Below are 25,361 nucleotides of genomic sequence, written 5' to 3' on the forward strand. Positions count from 1 at the left end.
GCTGACTTCCTGTTGGATTTGGGATATTGCTCCAAGAGACTTTTTAGTACATCTTGATATCTTCCATAAGGTTACCAGGTTTCAGACTCATAGATAAAACACAGAGCAGGGGCTGATGTTTTGAAATTTTGTAGGGGGTGCTGCGGAGCCATTTTGCGCTATTCAATGAAAATGATCACATAACAATAAAGCCTTAATCACATTGGAGGGGTGCGCCAAATTTCAAGACTTTTTAAACTTTCCAAGCCCCTCAAAAGCCATTTCATTTTTCATTCTGAACCGCGTTGCCACCAGGGTGCGCCGTTCAGTTTAAAGTCACAATTTTCGCACTGAAGCATCATGAGGGACTGATGGTGATATTCACCGCTTTTGAGGTGTCCACGATGAACCTGTGAAAATCAGTACAACAAAGTGAAAGACATAACATTCCCTGTTGCCACTAGGTGGCGCTCTGCATATTCCTGACAATGGGCACATCAATCTGTTCAGGGCGGTTGTGACATCATACCTGTAAAGTTTGGTTCTGATCAAACTGGATTTCATTGAGTTATACTAATTTGTTTCTCCATGGCGAGACATCAAAGTTTGCCATTCTGCTGGGGTCACACCCTTTTGCGAAAACTCACAGTTTTCACTGTAACCCAAGACCAACTCCTTAAGGCTTTCCTGGAGAAATTTGAGGCTGCAGATGTCACCCATCACAATACTGTACCCCAAAGTGTAAAACATGACATTTCCTGTTCCCACTAGGTGGCGCTGTCCTTGATGTCAAATATGGCAGTTGAAATATGTTCAGGGGTGGAGTCTTACCATATGTGTACTCTTTGGTCCAGATCGGACAATGTATGACAGAATGAGAGGCAATAAGATTTTCATGGCGAGTCATCGAAATTCGCCGCGGCGCCACGGCCTCACCGTATTGTGAAAACTCAAAAGCTCCGCAATTTAACATGGCCCAGGTGTGTAGTTGGCACTGTCCAAAGATGAAGTTTATACAACCAAATCCCAAGGAGGAGTTCGCGAAAGTACAAGGCATGGAAATGGCAAAATCAGAGCCAAAATTTGACATTCAATCCAAAATGGCGGACTTCCTGTTAGGTTTAGGACATTGCCAAAATAGACTTTTTTGTTCGACTCTGTACGTTAGATATGTGTACCGACTTTCAAACATGTAGGTCATACCCATACCGGGGGCTCGCGTTTTTCATTTTTCTAGGTGGCGCTACTGAGGCAATTTTCCCTGGCTATGTCTGAGAAAATTAAAATACGTAAATTTTCACCAGACCTGACGCGTGTGCAAAATTTCATGAGTTTTTGAGCATGTTTAGGCCCTCAAAAGGCCGATTCATTTGCCGAAATAATAATAATAATAATAATTAAAGCTGCAAGCAGCGTTATGAGGGCCCTCGCACCCCAGCGCGTCGAGCCCCGCTCAACACCTAAAATCAGCACGTCCGATCTGATGTCACATTGATGGAATTCATGCATTTAACCACCAGCTAACATTTCATCTCATTAAATTATGAATATAGTCGTCCCACTAGGTGGCGCCATGACCATTATTGACAAAGGGCATAACAAACATTTACGAGCTCGAGTCTCTTCACGCCTGCGACCTTTGGGAGAGATTGGACTTTGTGTTTTTGAGTGACAGCAGATTACTGCTTTTTGACAATTGATTGATATTCATGTGCTGCCATGACCACCCCGTTTTCCTGAACGTAAAAAGCTTCGCAATTTAACATCACAAAGGTCTTTAGATTCCACACACTGGAGAATGGTTCAATATGATGAAATCCCTTGGAGGAGTTCGTCAAAGTATGAGGCCTGAAAAGAGGGGAAAATGTTGCCAAAATTACACATTAATTTTAAAATGGCTGACTTCCTGTTGGATTTGGGATGTTGCTCCAAGAGACTTTTTTGTACATCTTGATATCTTCCATAAGCTTACCAGGTTTCAGACTCATAGATGAAACACAGAACAGGGGCTGTTGTTTTGAAATATTGTAGGGGGCGCTGTGGAGCCATTTCGCGCTATTCAATGACAATGATCACATATCAACAAAGCCTTCATCACATTGGAGGTGTGGGCCAAATTTCAAGACTTTTTAAACTTTCCAAGCCCCTCAAAAAACACTTCATTTTTCATGGTGAACCGCGTTGCCACTAGGGAGCGCCGTTCAGTTTAAAGTCACAATTTTCTCACTGAAGCATCATGAGGGATTGATGGTGATATTCACCGCTTTTGAGGTGTCCAGGATGAAGCTGTGAAAATCAGTACAACAAAGTGTAAGACATGACATTTCCTGTTCCCACTAGGTGGCGCTCTGGGTATTCCTGACAATGGGCACATCAATCTGTTCAGGGCGGGTCTGACATCATGCCTGTAAAGTCTGGTACTGACCAGATTGGATTTCATAGAGTTACACTAATTTGTTTCTTCATGGCGAGATATCAATGTTCGCCATGCTGCTGGGGTTACACCCTTTCGCGAAAACTCACAGTTTTCACTGTAACCCAAGACCAACTCCTTAAGGCTTTCCTGGAGAAATTTGAGGCTGCAGATGTCACCCATCACAATACTGTACCCCAAAGTGTAAAACATGACATTTCCTGTTCCCACTAGGTGGCGTTGTCCTTGATGTCAAATATGGCCATTGAAATTTTTTCAGGGCTGGAGCCTTATCATATGTGTGCTCTTTGGTCCTGATGACAGAATGTATGACAGAATGAGAGGCAATAAGAATTTCATGGCGAGTCATTGAAATTCGCCGTGGCGCCACGGGCTCACCGTATCACGAAAACTCAAAAGCTCCGCAATTTAACATGGCCCAGGTGTGTAGTTGACACTGACCAAAGATGAAGGTTACACGACCAAATCCCAAGGAGGAGTTCGAAAAAGGTCGAGGCATGGAAATGGCAAAATTAGAGCCAAAATGTCACCTTCACGTCTAAATTGCGGACTTCCTGTTGGGTTTGCGTCAATGGGCCCACAGACCTTTTGGTTTGTCTTAGCATGATACATATGTGTGCCAGATTTCATACATGTCGCTCAAACGATGTGGTCATAGGGCTGCATTTTACAAAGCATAGGTGGCGCTCTAGAGCCATTTCCCAGTGCTCATATGTAAAACCATTAAAATACAAAATTTTTCACCAGACCTGGCATGTGTGCAAAATTTCATGAGTTTTTGAGCATGTTAAAGCCCTCAAAAAGGCAATTCATTTCGGTGAAAAATAATAATAATAATAATAATAATAATAATAATAATAATAATAATAATAATAATAATAATAATAATAAACAGAGCAGATACAATAGGGCCTTCGCACTCTCAGTGCTCGGGCCCTAATAATAATAATTAAAGCTGCAAGCAGTGTTATGAGGGCTCCTCGCACCCCCAGCGCGTCGAGGCACGTCCAACTCCTAAAACCAGCACGTCCGATCTGATGTCACATTGATGGAATTCATGCATTTAACTACCAGCTAACATCTCATCTCATTCAATTATGATTATAGTCGTCCCACTAGGTGGCGCCATAACCATTATTGACAAAGTGCATAACAAACATTTCCGAGGTCGAGTCTCATCACGCCTGCGACCTTTGGGAGAGATTGGACTTTGTGTTTTTGAGTGACAGCAGATTACTGCTTTTTGGCGAGTGATTGACATTCACGTGCCACCATGACCTCCCCGTTTCCCTGAACGTAAAAAGCTTCGCAATTTAACATCACAAAGGTCTTTAGATTCCACACACTGGAAATCGTGTCAATCTGACGAAATCCCTTGGAGGAGTTTGTCAAAGTACGGTGCCTGAAAGGAGGGGGAAATGTCGCCAAAATTACACATTAATTTTAAAATGGCTGACTTCCTGTTGGATTTGGGATATTGCTCCAAGAGACTTTTTTGTACATCTTGATATCTTCCATAAGCTTACCAGGTTTCAGACTAAAAGATGAAACACAGAGCAGGGGCTGTTGTTTTGAAATATTGTAGGGGGCGCTGTGGAGCCATTTCGCGTTATTCAAAAAAAATGATCACATAACAACAAAGCCTTCGACATATTGGAGGTTTTCGCCAAATTTCAAGACTTTTTAAACTTTCCAAGCCCCTCAAAAGCAATTTCATTTATCATGGTGAACCACGTTGCCACTAGGGTGCGCTGTTCAGTTTAAAGTCACAATTTTCTAACTGAAGCATCATGACGGACTGACGGTGATATTCACCGCTTTTTAGGTGGCCACGATGAACCTGTGAAAATCAGTACAACAAAGTGTAAGATATGACATTTCCTGTTCCCACTAGGTGGCGCTCTTCGTATTCCTGACAATGGGCACATCAATCTGTTCAGGGCGGGTCTGACATCATGCCTGTAAAGTCTGGTACTGATCAGACTGGATTTCATTGAGTTACACTAATTTGTTTCTTCATGGCGAGACATCAAAGTTCGCCATGCTTTCGGGGTCACACCCTTTCGCGAAAACTCACAGTTTTCACTGTAACCCAAGACCAACTCCTTAAGGCTTTCCTGGAGAAATTTGAGGCTGCAGATGTCACCCATCACAATATTGTACCCCAAAGTGTAAAACATGACATTTCCTGTTCCCACTAGGTGGCGCTGTCCTTGATGTCAAATATGGCAGTTGAAATAGGTTCAGGGGTGGAGTCTTATCATATGTGTGCTCTTTGGTCCAGATCGGACAATGTATGACAGAATGAGAGGCAATAAGATTTTCATGGCGAGTTATCGAAATTCGCCGTGGCGCCACGGGCTCACCGTATCACGAAAACTCAAAAGCTCCGCAATTTAACATGGCCCAGGTGTGTAGTTGAAACTGACCAAAGATGAAGCTTATATAATCAAATCCCAAGGAGGAGTTCGAAAAAGTTCGAGGCATGGAAATGGCAAAATTAGAGCCAAAATGTCACCTTCACCTCCAAATGGCGGACTTCCTGTTGGGTTTGCGTCAACGGGCCCACAGACTTTTTTGTTCTTCTTGGCATGATACACATGCCTGCCAAATTTCATACATGTAGCTCAAAAGATGTGGTCGTAGGGCTGCATTTAACAAGGCATAGGTGGCACTCTAGAGCCATTTCCCACTGCTCATATGTACAACCATTAAAATACAAAATTTTTCACCAGACCTGGCATGTGTGCAAAATTTCATGAGTTTTTGAGCATGTTTAAGCCCTCAAAAAGGCAATTTATTTCGGTGAAAAATAATAATAATAATATTAATAATAATAATAATTAAAGCTGCAAGCAGCGTTATGAGGGCCCTCGCACCCCCAGCGCGTCGAGCCACGCCCAACACCTAAAACCAGCACGTCCGATCTGATGTCACATTGATGGAATCCATGCATTTAACCACCAGCTAACATTTCATCTCATTCAATTATGATTATAGTCGTCCCACTAGGTGGAGCCATAACCATTACTGACAAAGGGCATAACAAACATTTCCGAGGTCGCGTCTCATCACGCCTGCGACCTTTGGGAGAGATTGGACTTTGTGTTTTTGAGTGACAGCAGATTACTGCTTTCTGGCGAGTGATTGACATTCACCACCCCGTTTCCCTGAACGTAAAAAGCTTCACAATTTAACATCACAAAGGTCTTTAGATTCCACACACTGGAGATCGGGTCAATCTGATGAAATCCCTTGGAGGAGTTCGTCAAAGTATAAGGCCTGAAAGGACAGGAAAATGTCGCCAAAATTACACATTAATTTTAAAATGGCTGACTTCCTGTTGGATTTGGGATATTGCTCCAAGAGACTTTTTTGTACATCTTAATATCTTCCATAAGCTTACCAGGTTTCAGACTCATACATGAAACACAGAGCAGGGGCTGTTGTTTTGAAATTTTGTTGGGGGCGCTGTTGAGCCATTTCGCGCTACTCAATGAAAATGATCACATAACAAAAAAGCCTTCATCACATTGGAGGTGTGGGCCAAATTTCAAGCCTCTATAAACTTTCCAAGCCCCTCAAAAAACACTTCATTTTTCATGGTGAACCGCGTTGCCACTAGGGAGCGCCGTTCAGTTTAAAGTCACAATTTTCTCACTGAAGCATCATGAGGGATTGATGGTGATATTCACCGCTTTTGAGGTGTCCAGGATGAAGCTGTGAAAATCGGTACAACAAAGTGTAAGACATGACATTTCCTGTTCCCACTAGGTGGCGCTCTGGGTATTCCTGACAATGGGCACATCAATCTGTTCAGGGCGGGTCTGACATCATGCCTGTAAAGTCTGGTACTGACCAGATTGGATTTCATAGAGTTACACTAATTTGTTTCTTCATGGCGAGATATCAATGTTCGCCATGCTGCTGGGGTTACACCCTTTCGCGAAAACTCACAATTTTCACTGTAACCCAAGACCAACTCCTTAAGGCTTTCCTGGAGAAATTTGAGGCTGCAGATGTCACCCATCACAATACTGTACCCCAAAGTGTAAAACATGACATTTCCTGTTCCCACTAGGTGGCGCTGTCCTTGATGTCAAATATGGCCATTGAAATTTTTTCAGGGCTGGAGCCTTATCATATGTGTGCTCTTTAGTCCCGATGACAGAATGTATGACAGAATGAGAGGCAATAAGATTTTCATGGCGAGTCATCGAAATTCGCCGTGGCGCCACGGCCTCACCGTATCACGAAAACTCAAAAGCTCCACAATTTAACATGGCCCAGGTGTGTAGTTGACACTGACCAAAGATGAAGGTTACACGACCAAATCCCAAGGAGGAGTTCGAAAAAGTTCGAGGCATGGAAATGGAAAAATTATAGCCAAAATGTCACCTTCACGTCTAAATTGCGGACTTCCTGTTGGGTTTGCGTCAATGGGCCCACAGACCTTTTTGTTTGTCTTACCATGATACATATGTGTGCCAGATTTCATATATGTCGCTCAAACGATGTGGTCATAGGGCTGCATTTCACAAGGCATAGGTGGCGCTCTAGAGCCATTTCCCAGTGCTCATATGTAAAACCATTAAAATACAAAATTTTTCACCAGACCTGGCATGTGTGCAAAATTTCATGAGTTTTTGAGCATGTTAAAGCCCTCAAAAAGGCAATTCATGTCTGTGAAAAATAATAATAATAATAATAATAATAAACAGAGAAGATACAATAGGGCCTTCGCACTGTCAGTGCTCGGGCCCTAATAATAAACAGAGCAGATACAATAGGGCCTTCGCACTCTCAGTGCTCGGGCCCTAATAAAAAACGGAGCAGATACAATAGGGCCTTCGCACTCTCAGTGCTCGGGCCCTAATAATAAACGGAGCAGATACAATAGGGCCTTCGCACTGTCAGTGCTCGGGCCCTAATAAACGGAGAAGATACAATAGGGCCTACGCACTTTTAGTGCTCGGGCCCTAATAATAATAATAATAATAATAATAATAATAATAATAATAATAATAATAATAATAACAAAAAACAGAGCAGATACAATAGGGCCTTCGCACTCTCAGTGCTCGGGCCCTAATAATAAACATAGCAGATACAATAGGGCCTTCGCACTTTTAGTGCTTGGGCCATAATAATAATAATAATAATAATAATAATAATAATAATAATAATAATAATAATAAGAAGAAGAAGAAGAAGAAGAAACGGAGCAGATACAATAGGGCCTTCGCACTCTCAGTGCTCGGGCCCTAATAAACAGAGCAGATACAATAGGGCCTTCGTACTTTTAGTGCTCGGGCCCTAATAATAATAATAATAAACGGAGCAGATACAATAGGGCCTTCGCACTCTCAGTGCTCGGGCCCTAATAATAATAATAATAATGATAAGAAGAAGAAGAAGAAGAAGAAGAAACGGAGCAGATACAATAGGGCCTTCGCACTCTCAGTGCTCGGGCCCTAATAAAAATAAATAAATAAATAAACGGAGCAGATACAATAGGGCCTTCGCACTCTCAGTGCTCGGGCCCTAATAAATGAAGCAGATACAATAGGGCCTTCGCACTTTTAGTGCTCGGGCCCTAATAATAATAATAAGAAACGGAGCAGATACAATAGGGCCTTTGCACTCTCAGTGCTCGGGCCCTGAGAATTGACAAGCATGTTTTTACAAACTCAGTGTTGGACTTGGATCAGCAGGATAACCTGCTGTTTAATGGCATTTGAGTCTCGCTGTATGAGAGTCCAGTTATTACTCAATATTTATGGATGATGTTCGTTCAGTGTTGCACTTTGTAGACGCTCCCTGAGCCTCACAGCCAGCTGCACATGGACCAGCTGACATTACCCAGCATTAGAGGCGGGTGCAAAAAAAAATGGATTGTCCTATTTAAATCGTCTTAATTTGAATAAAGCGATGTTGATTCATTCAATTCTGAATCATTTTTAATATAAATGTATTTTTCCAGAATCTCAGGTTAAAGCTCCCAAAAGTATTTCAACAAAAATCAAACAGATAAAACAGTAAATGAGAGCAGCTAAACACACAAAGATGGAAACACAGAGCGTGGATCGTTCACTCGACGGCACGTACACGGACACGCCGTCGGGGCTGAAAGTGAACAGCTCACAGATCCTGAAGCTGCAGGTTTCATCTGTCTCCAACCAAAACTGACTGAACCAGCAGCAAAACAAGATCCAAACTACGCTTTACGTTTGATGAACATCGTCATGAATTCGCTCTGACTTTGACGTTTACTTCCTGCACAGCTCTCTCTCTCTCTCAGTGTACTTCAAAAACAGTTTACCTTCAAAAATCTGTTTTCTGCATTATTCACTGCTTATTACGCACCAGTCTGCTGTTGTGTTCACTGCTGTCGGCCTCCAAAAACAAAGCCTCATTTCTGCTGTTCAATACTGAAGAAATTTAAACCTTTTAAAATGATGACAGATTACAAACTCTCAGCTGTGTCTGTAATCAAACCTCTGTAACTTTGCTTCACTTCAGCAGCATCAGGTCACGTTCACATGTTGATTCATGGTTTTCTTCAGTTTTTGATCGACTGCATAATATTTAGAAGGATATCTGCTATAAAAAGCCAGAAGAGGAAAATCTGCTTCATGTTTTTCTGTTTGACCCTCAGTGACTTTGACACAAAGGCCTCTGCTGTGATGATCACACCTCTGATCAAGTCTCACAGTGTCAGCTTTGTTTTGATACATATGGACATGTGCTGATAAATGATCAGAATTATAATATTTCCCACTGTCTGCTGTGTGCCGTGACCTTTGACCTGCTAAAGACAGTCAGCTGTGGATTATTCATTGTTGTGTCAGATACTTGGAACTGTGAGGAAGAACACTACACAGTTAATCAGATTCCCCTCTCTCTGAATCAGGAAAGGTGGGCAGGCCGCGTGTGGGCCGCGGGCCCTACGTTGAGTATCATTGTTTGAAATGTGAACATTGTTCTGCTGCAGTCAATGGACTAAACCAGAGAAGAAGAAAACAGACTTTACCATGAAGATCCTCATTGTGGATCAGTATAATATCAGCCTGATGACTGCAGTTTAGTGTCAGCACAACTTTCACATCATATTCATCTCAGCACAACTAAAACATGCTGACTGACCTCAGAGTTTCAAGTCCACATCCTGGACTCTTCAGCAAACCACACAGATGCTTCACTCCTGAATCCTGCAGGTTGTCGTTGTTACTCAGGTCCAGCTCTCTGAGATGGGAGGGGTTGGACTTTAGTGCTGATGTCAGATAATCACAGCTGATCTCTGACATACCACAGAAACTCAATCTGTATAAAGAATGAAAGATGTAAGTTTATTAGACAAAGTGTGAGCTTGAAATCATTCAGTGTTTCATCATCTGTTCAGAGCTGAAGAAGGTTCAGAATGTAGAAGTTTAGAAAATGGAAACTCCAAACAGCTGAAGCCAACAGGAAGCAGCTTCAAACAAACACAACAAGAGAAAAAACTATGAATGTTTCACATTAAAGTCATACATTTATCATAAAATCAGGAAAAAGACTTGAAAAAGTCGTGTTTTTCCTTCCAGGAACCACAAGGCTTCACTTTTAAAGGTGAAGTGTGAAAGAAATGGACATATTTGAAGTCCTACACCTTTTTCCAGTCACATTATTAAAGCAGACAAACTACAAGCTCATTTTCATTCCAACAAGTCATCTTCTGACTTAGACTAACAACACTGGTATCTATGTGCAGCTGGCTGTGAGACCAGTGCTCACGGAGTGTCTACAAAGTGCAACACTGAAAGAACATCACACACTAATTTTCTTCCAACACTTTCACACAAACATCCTACTGTCATTATTGTCACCAAACTCTGTGGATTATGGTGGCCCCTTGAGACAAAGCACATACAAAATCCAAAACACATGCAAACTCCAAAACACGTGCAAAATCCAAAACACGTGCAAACTCCAAAACACGTGCAAAATCCAAAACACATGCAAAATCCAAAACAATGGCTAAATCCAAAAAGCATGCAAACCCCAAAACACATGCAAATTCCAAAACACAACAGAAGTGCTCCAGGACGCTAGGGGCAGTGTTGAGCTTTTGTTACCTAGTAACTACACAAGCCAGGAAGTACCAATGACCGGATTTGGGGTCTGCAGCCTTAAAGGCCGCATTTTAAGGCCAACATCACAGCAACACGACAAATGCTGTCCCAATTCAAAGGCTGCTCGTAATACGACCCTCAAATGCATCCTTAATTTCCCTGAATTTTAAGGATGGGTCGGTGTAGCCTTCATGGCCCAACATATCCCAGACTTCATAGCGCAGCGGTGGTATGGATAATTTTGCCGAAAAAAAATGGCGGAAGCGGAGCGGACGAAGAGTAAACTTTCAGAAGTAAGTACTGAATATTATGTCACTTATTTATGCACGAATGTTTTTATAATGAAGAACATTAAAACATTACTGTTGGCCACATGTCAGGAAAGTTATGTGACATTAGCGATGTTTGTACTAACTTGGTTTTAAAGCATTTACTTCAAAATATGTGTCGTTCAATATTGCTGCCTCTGTTCGGTGGTGTCGAGCCAAACGGACTTTAACATGTGTTTGAACGAGCTGACGGTTCACTCGTTAAGCTGAAAGAAAGATGCTTTAATCACAGGAGTCACACATGTGTCCACTGTACCATCTGGGAACTCTTCTTGTTTAGCACTCGTAATAACACAAACACTAAATCCTCCTTCTCTTGTGCTGTTTTGTAGCAGTGTATACACCTGAGACTGTCACCTGTCTGTCTGTCCTGCACTCTCTCTCTTTTTCTTTCTCTCTGATTGTGTAATAAAAGTATGAACATGTATTTATAAGTTACACTTGTGTTTGAATCCTGCAGCTTATCACACATTTGATTTCCATGTGTGACAACTGCAAGTGTCCAGAGTGAGGACAGCATGAGGGACCCACTGCTGCACATCATCTGTGAGGCTTTGCACCCCTGATGATCCACCAGGATAAACTCAGCAGTGTGCGAGGAAGAGGAGGAGGAAGAGCCAGCAGCAGCTGACAGATGGAGAGAATAGACAGAATGTTCCCTGTTTGTGAAGGACTGCTAGAAAAGTTTAAGATAACTAATTGTCTGTCCTGAATCAGTCTTATTAGGTAATGTTCAAATAATTTGATCATTCCAGTGTTTTCAGTGTGGGAGAAAGTACTCAGGGCCTTCAGGTTACACACTATGAAAGGCAGCAAAAAGTTTAATGTTCAGAAAAATAATGTAATGGCAGCAACAGAATGGAGCTAAAAATAAATGTTTGTTTCAGTTCTATAAAGCTTTGAGTATTTTGGATTAGTAGCACTGCTGTGTTTTTTGCATCATATTGCTGTAATTGTTTATATGCTTTATATATTCTGAGGTAAGTGGATCTATAGTGTTACATCATATTCTATAAGGATGTTATGTGTTTGTATACTTTCTGCCCAGTTTGACCCATTTACAAGAAATCAGCCTGTTTAAGGCTCTGATATCTATTCTGCATGACTTAAAGCAGTTATGACATGGTCTGATTTTCTCACCCAATAAAGGAATATTCAATATATCAGCCTACTCTTCATTTTTATTAGAAACAGTTATCACAGCTTGTACATTTTCTTTTTATGAATATACGTAAGCAATGAGCCAAATTTAGTAATGCCAACATACTGAAGGAACAACATTTGTCTTATACAAAATATACAAGCTGCTCTCAATATACAAAATATACATTTTGAACCAGCTGCAGACATCAGAGTAACAACTGACTGACCCCCACATAAAGTGCGTTACAGTAGTCCACAGGGGAAGAAATAAAAGCATGGATCACGGTTTCAAAGTGATGCCTAGAAAGAAAAGATTTCACTCTTGCCAGTCGCCTTAAAGGATAAAAACTGGACTGGTCCAACTTAAAACCAAGGGCAGTAACAACACGTTTAAAATAAAATTCCAGGGGTTCCAAATCAAAAGAAGAGGACTCACAGGGGCCACTGGGTCCAAACACCAACAAATCTGTTTTCTTTTCATTCCAATTTAAAAAGTTTAGAGCCAACCAAGCTTTAATGTCATCTAGGCATGTCAAGAGAGGTTTTATTCATATGCCATCCTTCTGCTTCAGTGGCAAATAAATTTGGCAGTCATTCCTATATACTTGTCTTTGAGTGAAGATTTAAGGTGATAAGACATGTAAAGAACTGCAACTTGAATCTGTACTGAAGCTCAGTATTTGACACAGAGTTCATGTTCACTGCTGTAATAGCTAATAATGATTAATATAATAACTATAATATTGGCCATATTATATTTACATTACCAAAGTGATATGACTTTAGTCTCATGAACAACATTAGCTAATTGTTATTTACTAGCTAATCTTAAATGACTGTTCAGTACAGAAATGAAGCCCAAAAATCATGTTTTACTGTCCTGTGGTCTCAGCCTCAGATACTTATCAAATCACACAAAGCTCTTCTAGAAACAAACAAACAAACAAACAAATGAACAAAATATGTTCTCCTTCATTTCTGTCAAACAAAGTTGTATGACACGTTTCTAGCGGTTAGTATCGTGGTTGCTAGGCAACCTGGGAAGCGCGACGGAGACTAGACCCTCCCATAAAGCCCATGTATTTGCAACAAACTTGCTGTTTATTTTGCCAATCGAGCTCAACACTGCCCCTAGCGTCCTGGAGCACTTCTGTTGTGATTTGGAGTTTGCATGTGTTTTGGAGTTTGCATGTGTTTTGGAGTTTGCATGTGCTTTGGATTTTGTACGTGTTTTGGATTTTGCATGTGTTTTGGAGTTTGCATTGTCAGGCGTTGTGTGGAGGCGAGGAAGAAGGAACCCAAACGCAGGACTCACAGGTAGGTGAAGACTGGTGGAGGTTTATTATAAGGAGTGGAGGAACAGAGGGTGAACGGACACTGACCGGCTGGAACACTGAATGGCTGACTGACTGAGAGAACACGGGGAGGACAACATCACACGAACATCAATGACACGACAAACAACGAGTAGAAACAGAAGACTTAAATACACAGACTGATGAGGATGATAATGAGAGACCGGTGAGTACACAGCTGAACATAATCTGGCTAATGGCACGAGACGAGGTGACACAGGAACAAACAGGAAGTGAAACAGGCAGTGGCAAAATAAACTGAACATGAACAAAACGGAAAGCACTGGGTCACCGACCCAGGAACCCTGACAGTACCCCCCCCTTCAAAGGACGGCACCAGACGGCCAAAAGAGAAAAAGACCAGAACAGGGCGGGCGGAGGGGGCACAGGACATAGGGACAGAGTCCACAGAGAGACAAACAGTTCAGGTGGGCCGCCACGTGGCCGGCGGCCGAAACGAGACAGTTCAGGTGGGCGGCCGCGTGGCCGGCGGCCGAGACGAGACAGTTCAGGTGGGCGGCCGCGTGGAAGATGGCAGCAGCCGCTGAGCCGGTCCGGTGGGCGGCCGCGAGGAAGACGGCGGCGGCCGCGAGGAAGGCGGCGGCGGCGGCCGCTGAGCTGGTCCGGTGGGCGGCCGCGAGGAAGGCGGCGGCGGCCGCTGAGCAGGTCCGGTGGGCGGCCGCGCCGGCGATGACGTCCAGAGCGTGGCTGGGGCGACGGTGCGGCAGCCGCAGGACCAGGCGAAGCAGAGGCTGACGCCGAGGCCGAGGCTGGCCCAGGCGAAGCTGAAGCCGAAGCTGAGGCTGGCCCAGGCGAAGCTGAAGCCAAAGCTGAGGCTGGACCAGGCGAAGCAGACGCCAAAGCTGAGTCTGGACCAGGCGAAGCAGACGCCGAAGCTGAGTCTGGACCAGGCGAAGCAAACGCCGAAGCTGAGTCTGGACCAGGCGAAGCAGACGCCGAAGCTGAGGCTGAGTCTGGACCAGGCGAAGCAGACGCCGAAGCTGAGGCTGAGTCTGAGTCTGGACCAGGCGAAGCAGACGCCGAAGCTGAGGCTGAGTCTGAGTCTGGACCAGGCGAAGCAGACGCCGAAGCTGCGGCTGAGTCTGAGTCTGGACCAGGCGAAGCAGACGCCGAAGCTGCGGCTGCGGCTGAGTCTGGACCAGGCGAAGCAGACGCCGAAGCTGAGGCTGAGTCTGAGTCTGGACCAGGCGAAGCAGACGCCGAAGCTGCGGCCGAGCCTGGACCAGGCGAAGCAGACGCCGAAGCTGCGGCTGAGTCTGGACCAGGCGAAGCAGACGCCGAAGCTGAGTCCGAGTCTGGACCAGGCGAAGCAGACGCCGAAGCTGAGTCCGAGTCTGGACCAGGCGAAGCAGACGCCGAAGCTGAGTCCGAGGCTGGACCAGGCGAAGCAGAAGCCGAAGCCGAAGCTGAGTCCGAGGCTCGCCCAGGCGACGGCACGGGAGCCGGGGGTGACGGAGCCACAGCTTTCGGGCCAGCGGGCGCGGAAGCCCCTGGCTGGCAAGCAGGAGGGCTCACAGCTGGCTCTGGGTGCTGTGGCTGCAGGTCCGGGGACTGGACTGACTGGACGGGAGGCGACTGGACTGACTGGACGGGAGGCGACTGGACTGACTGGACGGGAGGCGACTGGACTACAGGGGACTGGAGGACAGGAGGAGACTGGACTACAGGGGACTGGAGGACAGGAGGAGACTGGACTACAGGGGACTGGAGGACAGGAGGAGACTGGAGTGAAGGCTGAAGAGCAGGTGAGTGAACTGACTGGAGTGAACGCTGAACAGCAGGTGAGGGAACTGACTGGAGTGGAAGCTGAACAGCAGGTGAGGGAACTGACTGGAGTGGAAGCTGAACAGCAGGTGAGGGAACTGACTGGAGTGGGGAAGCTAAGGGATGAACAGAGGTTGGCGATGCTGATGGCTGAGCTAATGACAGAGTTACCGAGGGGGATAAGATTGCAGCCTGGGCTAATAAGGCTGGTGCCTGAGCAGGGGACACCTCAGCTAGCCTAACCAGTGACAGTGCGAGGGCGTGAAAGGTTGGATCAGGAGGTGGATGAAGAGGTGAAGCAGTAGGTGAACCGGTTAGCTCTTCCAAGCCTCCAGGGAGGTCAGGCTGGGTTGAGGCTGCCCTCAGCCTGGGCGCTGGGACAGGCACGGGAGGTGGCTGGGCACCAGTCACCCCCACCCGGGAAACAAGAGCGGATGTGGAGGTAGACTGCGTCGCAGCTGCCTTCCTCCTGGGAGCTGGCACCGGTGTGGGTGTAGGCCAGGCCCTAGACATCTGAGGAGGTGAAATGGCTGAAGAGGAAGGCCAGATCTGGGCTGCCGTGCTGGTGGGGAATGGCTGAGTGACGGGTGTGGAAATGGTGACCGGGTGTGTGCTACTGGCAGGTTTATCCGGGATTAGTCCATTCCTTCTGCCACCACGATTTACAGTCTTTGCGGGAGCACAGCAGAAATAATCCTCCCAGTCTACATCATCCAGGAGGGAAACTCCCCATGAATTGGTGATGAGTCCCTTAGTTAATCTGGGTGAAGTGTCAAATGAGGAGGGTGGAAAACAGTTACCGGAACCCACCACCGGGAGTTGTTGAAAATAGTCCGTGTTATGGCGGCGTGTGCGCCGCTTTCTCCGGGAAGAGGAAGCGGCTGGGGTAAACAGCTGAGCCTCTGGCGCGGTAGCCTCCATGGAGCCGAGGTGGGAGGCGTAGCCGCGGTGCCTTGGCGAAGGTGGAGGTCCGGCGAACGAGGCGGCGGGTGTGTGAACGAGGAGCGGAGCGGCGGGAGAGGGAGCGGCCGAAACGCGGCATGAAACGTCCGCTCTCCGCGGCAAATGCTCCGGGGCAGGTGAGGCAGCAGGTGGGGGAACGCGGCGTCTTCGAGGCCCGCCCAGAGCCAGGCGAGTCCCCTCGAAGACGTGCTCTCTCTCCGAGAAGAGCCGCTGTTTTCCCCTGACCACCTCTGCCCAACGGGAAAGCGCTGCCACCTGCCGCTCGTAGAGGTCCGAGTCCGCTGGGTCCCAATCGTGTCTTCGTGGCACGGGTCGTGTCATTCTGTCAGGTGTTGTGTGGAGGCGAGGAAGAAGGAACCCAAACGCAGGACTCACAGGTAGGTGAAGACTGGTGGAGGTTTCTTGTAAGGAGTGGAGGAACAGAGGGTGAACGGACACTGACTGGCTGGAACACTGAATGGCTGACTGACTGAGAGAACACGGGGAGGACAACATCACACGAACATCAATGACACGACAAAGAACGAATGGAAACAGAAGACTTAAATACACAGACTGATGAGGATGATAATGAGAGACCGGTGAGTACACAGCTGAACATAATCTGGCTAATGGCACAAGACGAGGTGACACAGGAACAAACAGGAAGTGAAACAGGCAGTGGCAAAATAAACTGAACATGAACAAAATGGAAAGCACTGGGTCACCGACCCAGGAACCCTGACATGCATGTGCTTTGGATTTTGTATGTGTTTTGGAATTTGCATGTGTTTTGGATTTTGTACATGTTTTGAATTTTGTACGTGTTTTGGAGTTTGTACGTGTTTTGGAGTTTACACGTGTTTTGGATTTTGCATTTGTTTTGTATTTTGTAAGTGTTTTAGAGTTTGCATGTGTTTTGGATTTTGTACGTGTTTTAGAGTTTGCATGTGTTTTGTCTCTAGGGGCCACCGTAGTGGATCCTTTATTGCAAATTCAAATGGGATTCAAATGGTCAGACAAAAGAGGGTTGTGAGGAAATGTTGTGTATTAGCAGCAAGTTATTGAAACATTTTCCTCAGAAACCAAACAAAATGATTGACAAAAATGTTTTTACAAACTCAGTGTTGGACTTGGATCAGTAGGATAAGCTGATGTTTAAAGGTATTTGAGTCTCGCTGTATGAAAATCCAGTTATTACTTAACATTTATGGATGATGTTCTTTCAGTGTTGCACTTTGTAGACGCTCCCAACCAAAACTGACTGAACCAGCAGGAAAAGAATATCCAAACAACGCTTTACGTTTGATGAACATCGTCATGAATTCTCTCTGACTTTGACGTTTACTTCCTGCACAGCTCTCTCTCTCTCTCAGTGTACTTCAAGAATAGTTTACCTTCAAAAATTTGTTTTCTGCATTATTCACTGCTTATTACGCACCAGTCTGCTGTTGTGTTCACTGCTGTCGGCCTCCGAAAACAAAGCCTCATTTCTGCTGTTCAATACTGAAGAAATTTAAACCTTTTAAAATGATGACAGATTACAGACTCTCAGCTGTGTCTGTAATCAAACCTCTGTAACTTTGCTTCACTTCAGCAGCATCAGGTCATGTTCACATGTTGATTCATGGTTTGCTTCAGTTTTTGATCGACTGCAGAATATTTTGAAGGTTATCTGCTATAAAAAGCCAGAACAGGAAAATCTGCTAAATGTGTTTCTGTTTGATCCTCAGTGACTTTGACACAAAGGCCTTTGCTGTGATGATCACACCTCTGATCAAGTCTCACAGTGTCAGCTTTGTTTTTATACATATGGATATGTGCTGATAAATGATCAGAATTATAATATTTCCCACTGTCTGCTGTGTGCCGTGACCTTTGACCTGCTAGAGACAGTCAGCTGTTGATTATTCATTGTTGTGTCTGATACTTAGAACTGTGAGGAAGAACACTACACAGTTAATCAGGGTCCCCTCTCTCTGAATCAGGAAAGGTGGGCAGGCTGCGTGTGGGCCGCGGGCCCTACGTTGAGTATCATTGTTTGAAATGTGAACATTGTTCTGCTGCAGTCAATGGACTAAACCAGAGAAGAAGAAAACAGACTTTACCATGAAGATCCTTAGTGTGGATCAGTATAATATCAGCCTGATGTCTGCAGTTTAGTGTCAGCACAACTTTCACATCATATTCATCTCAGCACAACTAAAACATGCTGACTGACCTCAGAGTTTCAAGTCCACATCCTGGACTCTCCAGAAAACCACACAGATGCTTCACTCCTGAATCCTGCAGGTTGTTCTTGGTCGAAGACCAGTAGTCAGTACTCAGGTGCAGCTCTCTCAGATGGGAGGGGTTGGATTTCAGCGCTGCTGCCAGATAATCACAGCTGATCTTTGACAAACCACAGCTCCCCAATCTGTATAAAGAATGAAAGATGTAAGTTTATTAGACAAAGTGTGAGCTTTAAATCATTCAGTGTTTCATCATCTGTTCAGAGCTGAAGAAGGTTCAGAATGTAGAAGTTTAGAAAATGGAGACTCCAAACAGCTGAAGCCAACAGGAAGCAGCTTCAAACAAAGACAACAAGAGAAAAAACTCTGAGTGCTTCACATTAATGTTGTACATTTCTCATAAAATCAGGAAAAAGACTTGAAAAAGTCGTGTTTTTCCTTCCAGGAACCACATGGCTTCACTTTTAAAGGTGAAGTGTGAAAGAAATGGACATATTTGAAGTCCAACACCTTTTTCCAGTCACATTATTAAAGCAGACAAACTACAAGCTCATTTTAATTCCAACAAGTCATCTTCTGACCTGGACTAACAACACTGGTCTCTATGTGCAGCTGGCTGTGAGACCAGTGCTCAGGGAGCATCTATAAAGTGTAACACTGAAAGAATATCACACACTAATTAGTTTCCATCATCCAACCTGAAGAGGAAACAGAGCCACCTCCCCTTCAAAGTAAAAGCTGCTCCTTTTGGACACAGTATCAAAGAAAGTCTACAGTATAACATAGAAAAGACAGAAACAAGTTTTGGTTGTTTTTAAATTGTGCAGAAATGAAACTACACTAAGCTCAATTATGTGACAGACATTTCATCCCATGTCAGTTTGGCCTCATCCTGGGACAGATTATCCAGCACACACTCTGACCACAGGCCCAGGGGCCACGCACAGCTGGGCTCCATCCAAGAGACAGGAAACTAACCAACACAATAATAAAAAGCACCATGTGATTTTCTTACATCTTCAAGACAAACACAGTAAAAACATGAGCATATTTGTTTCCTGATAAAATGATGTGACAGGTAGAACAGAGTAAAGTGGTAGTGTTACAGCCTTTCTCCCCTCTGCTGCCGAGGCTGTTAGTCTCTCCCACACTCAGCTACAGGACTTCCAAATGAATGAAAGCAGCAGAAGTGGCTTTACAAATGAAAGAGGAAGAGGAGAAGAAGAGGAGAGGGAGGCCACCCTGACCATCACTCCAGCTGAAAACATCACACTTCCATTAAAGTTGGTGAGAAAATGTTGAGCAGGATGAGCTGCTGGCTAATCTGGAGGCTGTAGCAGCAGCTCACAGTCACAGTGGATTTCCACTCATGAAAAAGCTCTGGCTGCTTCATTTCTCATCTCATATCAGAGACTTTAATGCTTCACTGAAGCTGTACTGTGATGCTTCCATATTCCAGTGAGGCCTCCATAATGATTTCAGCTGTTCTGTACACACACTGTGTGCCCTGTATGGCTCAAAGTCTCTGCAGCCTGTTTTTATCTGCTATCATCAGATCTTCATCATCCTCATTCACATCCCTCACACACTCTACAGCCTCATCAGCACAGACTTCAACGTCACTAACTGATGGAGCACAACATGAACCTGTGGAGGCTGAAACACTGTCCTGTCAAACATCTCCCCGTCACCACACCACTTCTGTCAGCCGTTAAATGAACCCTGCTCAACTCTGTCACTTCTATTTGGAGCCAAAAGGAAAAACTTTTGTTCAGTCGTTTGGAAAGACAATATTCTGAAAGCACTCAAACTTCTTCATATTTGTCTTCAGAAACATCCTGAACATTTAGAACTAAAGAAAGTTTCAAACATCAATCAAACACATGAAATATAGAAAAACAACAGCCTCAGACAGTGAACTCACCTCAGAGTCTCCAGTCGACAGTTTGGACTCTCCAGTCCAGCACACAGATGCTTCATTCCTGAATCCTGCAGGTTGTTCAAACTTATGTCCAGTTCTGTCAGATGGGAGGGGTTGGACTTCAGTGCTGCTGCCAGATAATCACAGCTGATCTTTGACAAACCACAGCTCCCCAATCTTTATAAAGAATGAAAGATGTAAGTTTATTAGACAAAGTGTGAGCTTTAAATCATTCAGTGTTTCATCATCTGTTCAGAGCTAAAGAAGGTTCAGAATGTAGAAGTTTAGAAAATGTAAACTCCAAACAGCTGAAGCCAATAGGAAGCAGCTTCAAACAAACACAACAAGAGAAAAAACTCTGAATGTTTCACATTAAAGTCATACATTTATCATAAAAACAGGACAAAGACTTGAAAAAGTCGTGTTTTCCTTCCAGGAACCACAAGATTTACTTTTAAAGGTGAAGTATGAAAGAAATGGACTTATTTGAACTCCAACACCTTTTTCCAGTCACATTATTAAAGCAGACAAACTACAAGCTCATTTTCATTCCAACAAGTCATCTTCTGACCTGGACTAACAACACTGGTCTCTATGGGCAGCTGGCTGTGAGACCAGTGCTCAGGGAGCGTCTACAAAGTGCAACACTGAAAGAACATCAGTTTAGCCTCATCCTGGGCCGGATTATCCAGCACACACTCTGACCACAGGCCCAGGGGCCACACACAGCTGGGCTCCATCCAAGAGATAGGAAGCAAACCAACACAATGATAAAAAGCACCATTTGATCTTATTACATCTTCAAGACAAACATAGTAATTAATTAATTAATTAATGAATTATTTCTGTACTTCAGACGTCACACACGTCACACAGAGTTTCAAACATTCAAACACCACTCCACTTCTGTCAGCCTTTAAATGAACCCTGCTCAAGTCTGTCACTTCTGTTTGGAGCCAAAAGGAAAAACGTTTGTTCAGTCGTTTGGAAAGACAACATTTCTGAAAGCACTCCAACTTCTTCACATTTTTCTTCAGACACATCCTGAACATTTAGGAACTAAAGAAAGTTTGAAACATCAATCAAAGACCTGAAATATAGAAAAACTAAAACAGCCGCAGTCAGTGAACTCACCTCAGAGTCTCCAGTCGACAGTTTGGACTCTCCAGTCCAGCACACAGAAGCTTCACTGCTGAATCCTGTAGGTAATCATTTCCACTCATGTCCAGCTCCGTCAGATGGGAGGGGTTGGACTTTAGAGCTGAGGCCACAACTTCACAGTGAGACTCTGGGAGTCCACAGTGAGTCAGTCTGTGATGATAGAAAATATAAAATGTGTAATTATAAAAGCAGAAAATCTGCATTATAAACACAGACTGAATGTATATGAAGACAAAACAGAGTGAGGTCATAATCTGATGAATCTGCGCTTCACATCTGTGCTTCAGCTCCTCTTACTGTGTTTGACATGACACAGAGATTGAGTCTCTCTCAGACCTGCAGACTTTTAATGAGAATCTTTGTTTGGCTTTAATCTGCAGATGAAGGAGGAAGATGGTGTCACATTTAGGCTTCCATAATGTCCACAGTCTGTCACTGAGATCTGATCCAGAGTCAGAGTGAAGACATACATTTGGACTGTTTCCTGTTTTGAATCTGACTCCAGAACATTTTGAATGAGTTCAGCTCAGTGAAGAGTTCCAGCTGGAAAGATGATCTCTGTTTGCTACCTGCTGTCAGGTACGACTATTCACGTCCACACGCAGGAAAAACCTGCTGACTGTTACCAAACGGAGCAGAAATCTCATCACTGGACAATAATGATGAATGAACTCAGAGCTGCTGATATCAGATCTGATTTCAGGGGAACTAAACACAGAAATGATTGGCTCATTTTAGCTTTCTGAGCCATTATCTGCTGGTGTGTCGCTAGTTGGCAGAAAATGATTTGTATTCCTGTTCAGGGCTTCAGTGTTTATGAGTCCAGATCCAGGTGACAGCAAGTCAAAATGATGTTACCTGTCTGTGTCCAGCAGCAGCCTGTATTCACTTTGAATATTGTTATAACCTGACATGGATCAGTTTGTCTTTGATTGGTTTGTAAATGTCACTGTTTCCATTGGACCTGAGTGACGGTACAAAGACAGAGAGGGAGAGAAAGGAGAGAGAGGATGGAGACAGCAAAGAGAGAGCAAACACAAACAGGTGAGAGTGGACAGGTGACCAAGGTCAGCAACCAATCAGAGAGCTTCTGTTTGACCCAAAGTCACTGATGATGACTGCACATAACCAAGCAGTGTGTTACTCTGATATCAAATATGGATCCTTCTCTTATAATAATGATCATCAGATGATATTATTGTGTTATTTTGTAGCTGAATACGATGTTTGTGTGATTATCAGTGAAAGAAGCAGTGAGGAGGATGGAGAGAGAGAGAGGACAGAGGGTGAAGTTAGAAACACTAAAAGGATTTTTCATGGATTTCATGGATGATTTGAGTGATTTCCAGCAGGACACTTAAACATGTCAGTGGACGTCCTAAAGAACATATTCACTGATATGAAACGTGTCATTGAACAGGATTAATATCAGTGGAAACATGGTGGAAACAGCTGTGACTGCATGGATGTGACACACTTCAAATCTGTTCTCCACTCTTGGATTTGGGATCCATGGAGCTGCTGCTGAGTCTGTACAATAAAGGAATGGTGTGGAAGGTTGCAGCGTACGGACACAAACACTTTGTGGTTACGATCTGATTTTATTGTCAAAATTAAACTACTAACCTACAGTGATCAATGATGTTAATGATCACATCTGGACTCACCGAGCCTTTCTGCAGTTCCTCACAGCTGGAATCAGTCTCCATCGTCCCCGCTCTGATGTTTTGTACTTCTGCAGGTCAAACTCATCCAGAACCTCCTCTGACATCTGCAGCATGAAGGCCAGAGCTGAGCACTGGATCTCAGAGAGTTTCTTCTCTGATCTGTTCTCTGACTTCAGGAACTCTTGGATCTCCTGGAATAATGAGAGGTGGTTCATCTCCATCAGACAGTGGAAGATGTTGATGCTTCTGTCAGGAGAGATTTCATCACTGTTCATCTCCTTCAGGTTGTTGATGACTCTCTGGATGGTTTCTGGACTGATATCTGTGTGACCCAGCAGACCTACTAAGAGTCTCTGGTTGGACTCCAGACAGAGGCCATGAAGGAAGCGAACAAACAGGTCCAGGTGGCCATTTTTACTCTGGAGGGATTTTCTCATGGCTATGTTCAGGAAATCATCCAGAGATATGAAATTTCTTCCATTTCTACGACCAAACCCATCAAAATCAGAAACACCACCGAACTCTAAATAATAACAAAAATCTCCCAGGAAGTTCTTCAGCACCTCTGTCTTCCTGTTGGTGTGACAGTGGAACAGGTAGACTGCAGCCAGAAACTCCTGAATGCTCAGATGAACAAAGCAGTAGACTGGTTTCTGGAAGATCACACACTCTCTTTTGAAGATCTCTGTACAAACTCCTGAGTATACCGAGGCCTCTGTCACATCCAGACCACACTGTTCCAGGTCTTCTTGGTAGAACATGATGTTTCCTTTCTCCAGATGTTCAAACGCCAGCCTCCCCAACTTCAGAAGAACTTCCCTGTCAGTCTTCGTCAGCTCCTGTGGACTCGTCTCATGTCCCTCATGGTACTTCTTCTTCTTCCTCTTTGTCTGAACCAGCAGGAAGTGTGAGTACATGTCAGTCAGAGTCTTGGGCAGCTCTCCTCTCTGCTCTGTAGTCAACATGTGCTCCAGAACTGTAGCAGTGATCCAGCAGAATACTGGGATACTACACATGATGTGGAGGCTCCTGGATGTCTTCATGTGGGAGATGATTCTGCTTGACAGCTCTTCATCACTGAATCTCCTCCTGAAGTACTCCTCCTTCTGGGCGTCAGTGAAGCCTCGTACTTCTGTTAGCCTGTCAACACGTGTAGGAGGGATCTGATTGGCTGCTGCAGGTCGGGAAGTTATCCAGACGAGAGCCGAGGGAAGCAGATTCCCCTGGATGAGGTTTGTCAGCAGCTGGCTGACTGATGACTTCTGTGTGACATCAGACAGCAGCTTCCTGTTGGTGAAATCCAATGAAAGTCTGCTTTCATCCAGGCCGTCAAAGATGAACAAAAGCTGAGAGACAGCCAGCTTTTCTGCTGTGACCTTCTGTAATGTTGGATGGAAAACATGGAGCAGCTCCAGAAGACTGTGCTGCTCATCTCTGATCAGGTTCAGCTCCCTGAATGAAAGCAGAACCACCACACTGACATGTTGGTTCTCCAAGCCCTCTGCCCAGTCCAGAGTGAACTTCTGCACTGAGAAGGTTTTTCCAACACCAGCCACGCCATTGGTCAGAACCACTCTGATGGGTCTCTGTTGGTCAGGTAAGGCTTTAAAGATGTCCTGGCACCTGATTGGAGCATCATGGAGGCCGTCCATCTTGGAAGCTGTCTCCAGCTGCCTCACCTCATGTTGGGTATGAACCTCTTCACTCTGTCCCTCTGTGATGTAGAGCTCAGTGTAGATCCTGTTGAGGAGGGTTCTACTTCCTGTTTCATCACTTCCTTCAGTCACACGTTCACATCTCCTCCTCAGACTGATCTTATGTTCATCTAAAACCTCCTGCAGACCAACATCTGCTGAAAGAAAGAAAAACAATGAGACTAAAGAGAAAGAAAACTCTTCAATGTCTGAACAACACAAGAAGTCCAGTTTTCAGAAATGAGTCCATCAGCAGACAGATGTTCAGTCTTACTTTGTACACAGCTGCTCTGACTGGCTGTCTGTAGTCCAGCTCTGCTTCTGGATCTTTCTCCACACTGGGGACAGGAGGAGTCTCCTGATGAAGCAGACTGGTCCCAGTATGTGGAGATGCACTGTCTGCAGAACCAGTGTCCACAGCTGGTAGAGACTGGATCCTTCAGGAAGTCCTGACACAAAGCACAGCAGGACAGCTGCTCCTCCTCACAAACACCACCCCTCTTCCTCTTCCTCTCTCTGTGAACACATTAACACATTTCTTTATCACTAAAAACATTTACTATCAGTGAAAAACATCCAGATTTGACCAAACTGCAGTTCCTCACAGTT

General features: G+C 44.6%; 2 protein-coding genes across 2 annotated transcripts; both read right to left on the minus strand.

The window, feature by feature from the left end:
- Positions 1-337: 337 nt before the first annotated feature.
- On the minus strand, positions 338-17,400 carry LOC148105849 (uncharacterized). The gene is made up of 4 exons (XM_087830815.1): positions 17,382-17,400; positions 14,089-14,835; positions 11,414-11,480; positions 338-389 (listed from the first exon to the last, which is right to left on the minus strand). Exons 1-4 carry the CDS (start codon positions 17,398-17,400, stop codon positions 338-340), a joined length of 885 nt encoding a protein of 294 aa, XP_087686941.1.
- A 3,960-nt stretch (positions 17,401-21,360) lies between these two features.
- On the minus strand, positions 21,361-24,900 carry LOC148105850 (protein NLRC3-like). Its single transcript, XM_087839005.1, has 2 exons — positions 23,059-24,900; positions 21,361-21,541 (listed from the first exon to the last, which is right to left on the minus strand). The coding sequence occupies exons 1-2, from the start codon at positions 24,708-24,710 to the stop codon at positions 21,361-21,363; spliced, it is 1,833 nt and encodes a 610-aa protein (XP_087695131.1). The 5' UTR covers positions 24,711-24,900.
- Positions 24,901-25,361: the final 461 nt, after the last annotated feature.

This window comes from Neolamprologus brichardi, chromosome 3, assembly GCF_056152115.1.
Source record: "Neolamprologus brichardi isolate AB-2024 chromosome 3, ASM5615211v1, whole genome shotgun sequence".
Classification (NCBI taxonomy): Eukaryota; Metazoa; Chordata; class Actinopteri; order Cichliformes; family Cichlidae; genus Neolamprologus; species Neolamprologus brichardi.

Excerpts from the sequence above, each read along its gene's own strand:
- LOC148105849 (XM_087830815.1), bottom strand. Across the intron at positions 11,481-14,088 it reads GTCAGCCTCTGCTTCGCCTG|CTGCTGCTGGCTCTTCCTCC; the intron begins GTCCTGCGGCTG and ends TCCATCTGTCAG. Across the intron at positions 390-11,413 it reads ATCCTGGTGGATCATCAGGG|GTTCATCGTGGACACCTCAA; the intron begins GTGCAAAGCCTC and ends TGATTTTCACAG.
- LOC148105850 (XM_087839005.1), bottom strand. The coding sequence starts at position 24,710 with ATGGACGGCCTCCATGATGCTCCAATCAGGTGCCAGGACATCTTTAAA. Across the intron at positions 21,542-23,058 it reads AGGAACTGCAGAAAGGCTCG|ACTGACTCACTGTGGACTCC; the intron begins GTGAGTCCAGAT and ends CTATCATCACAG.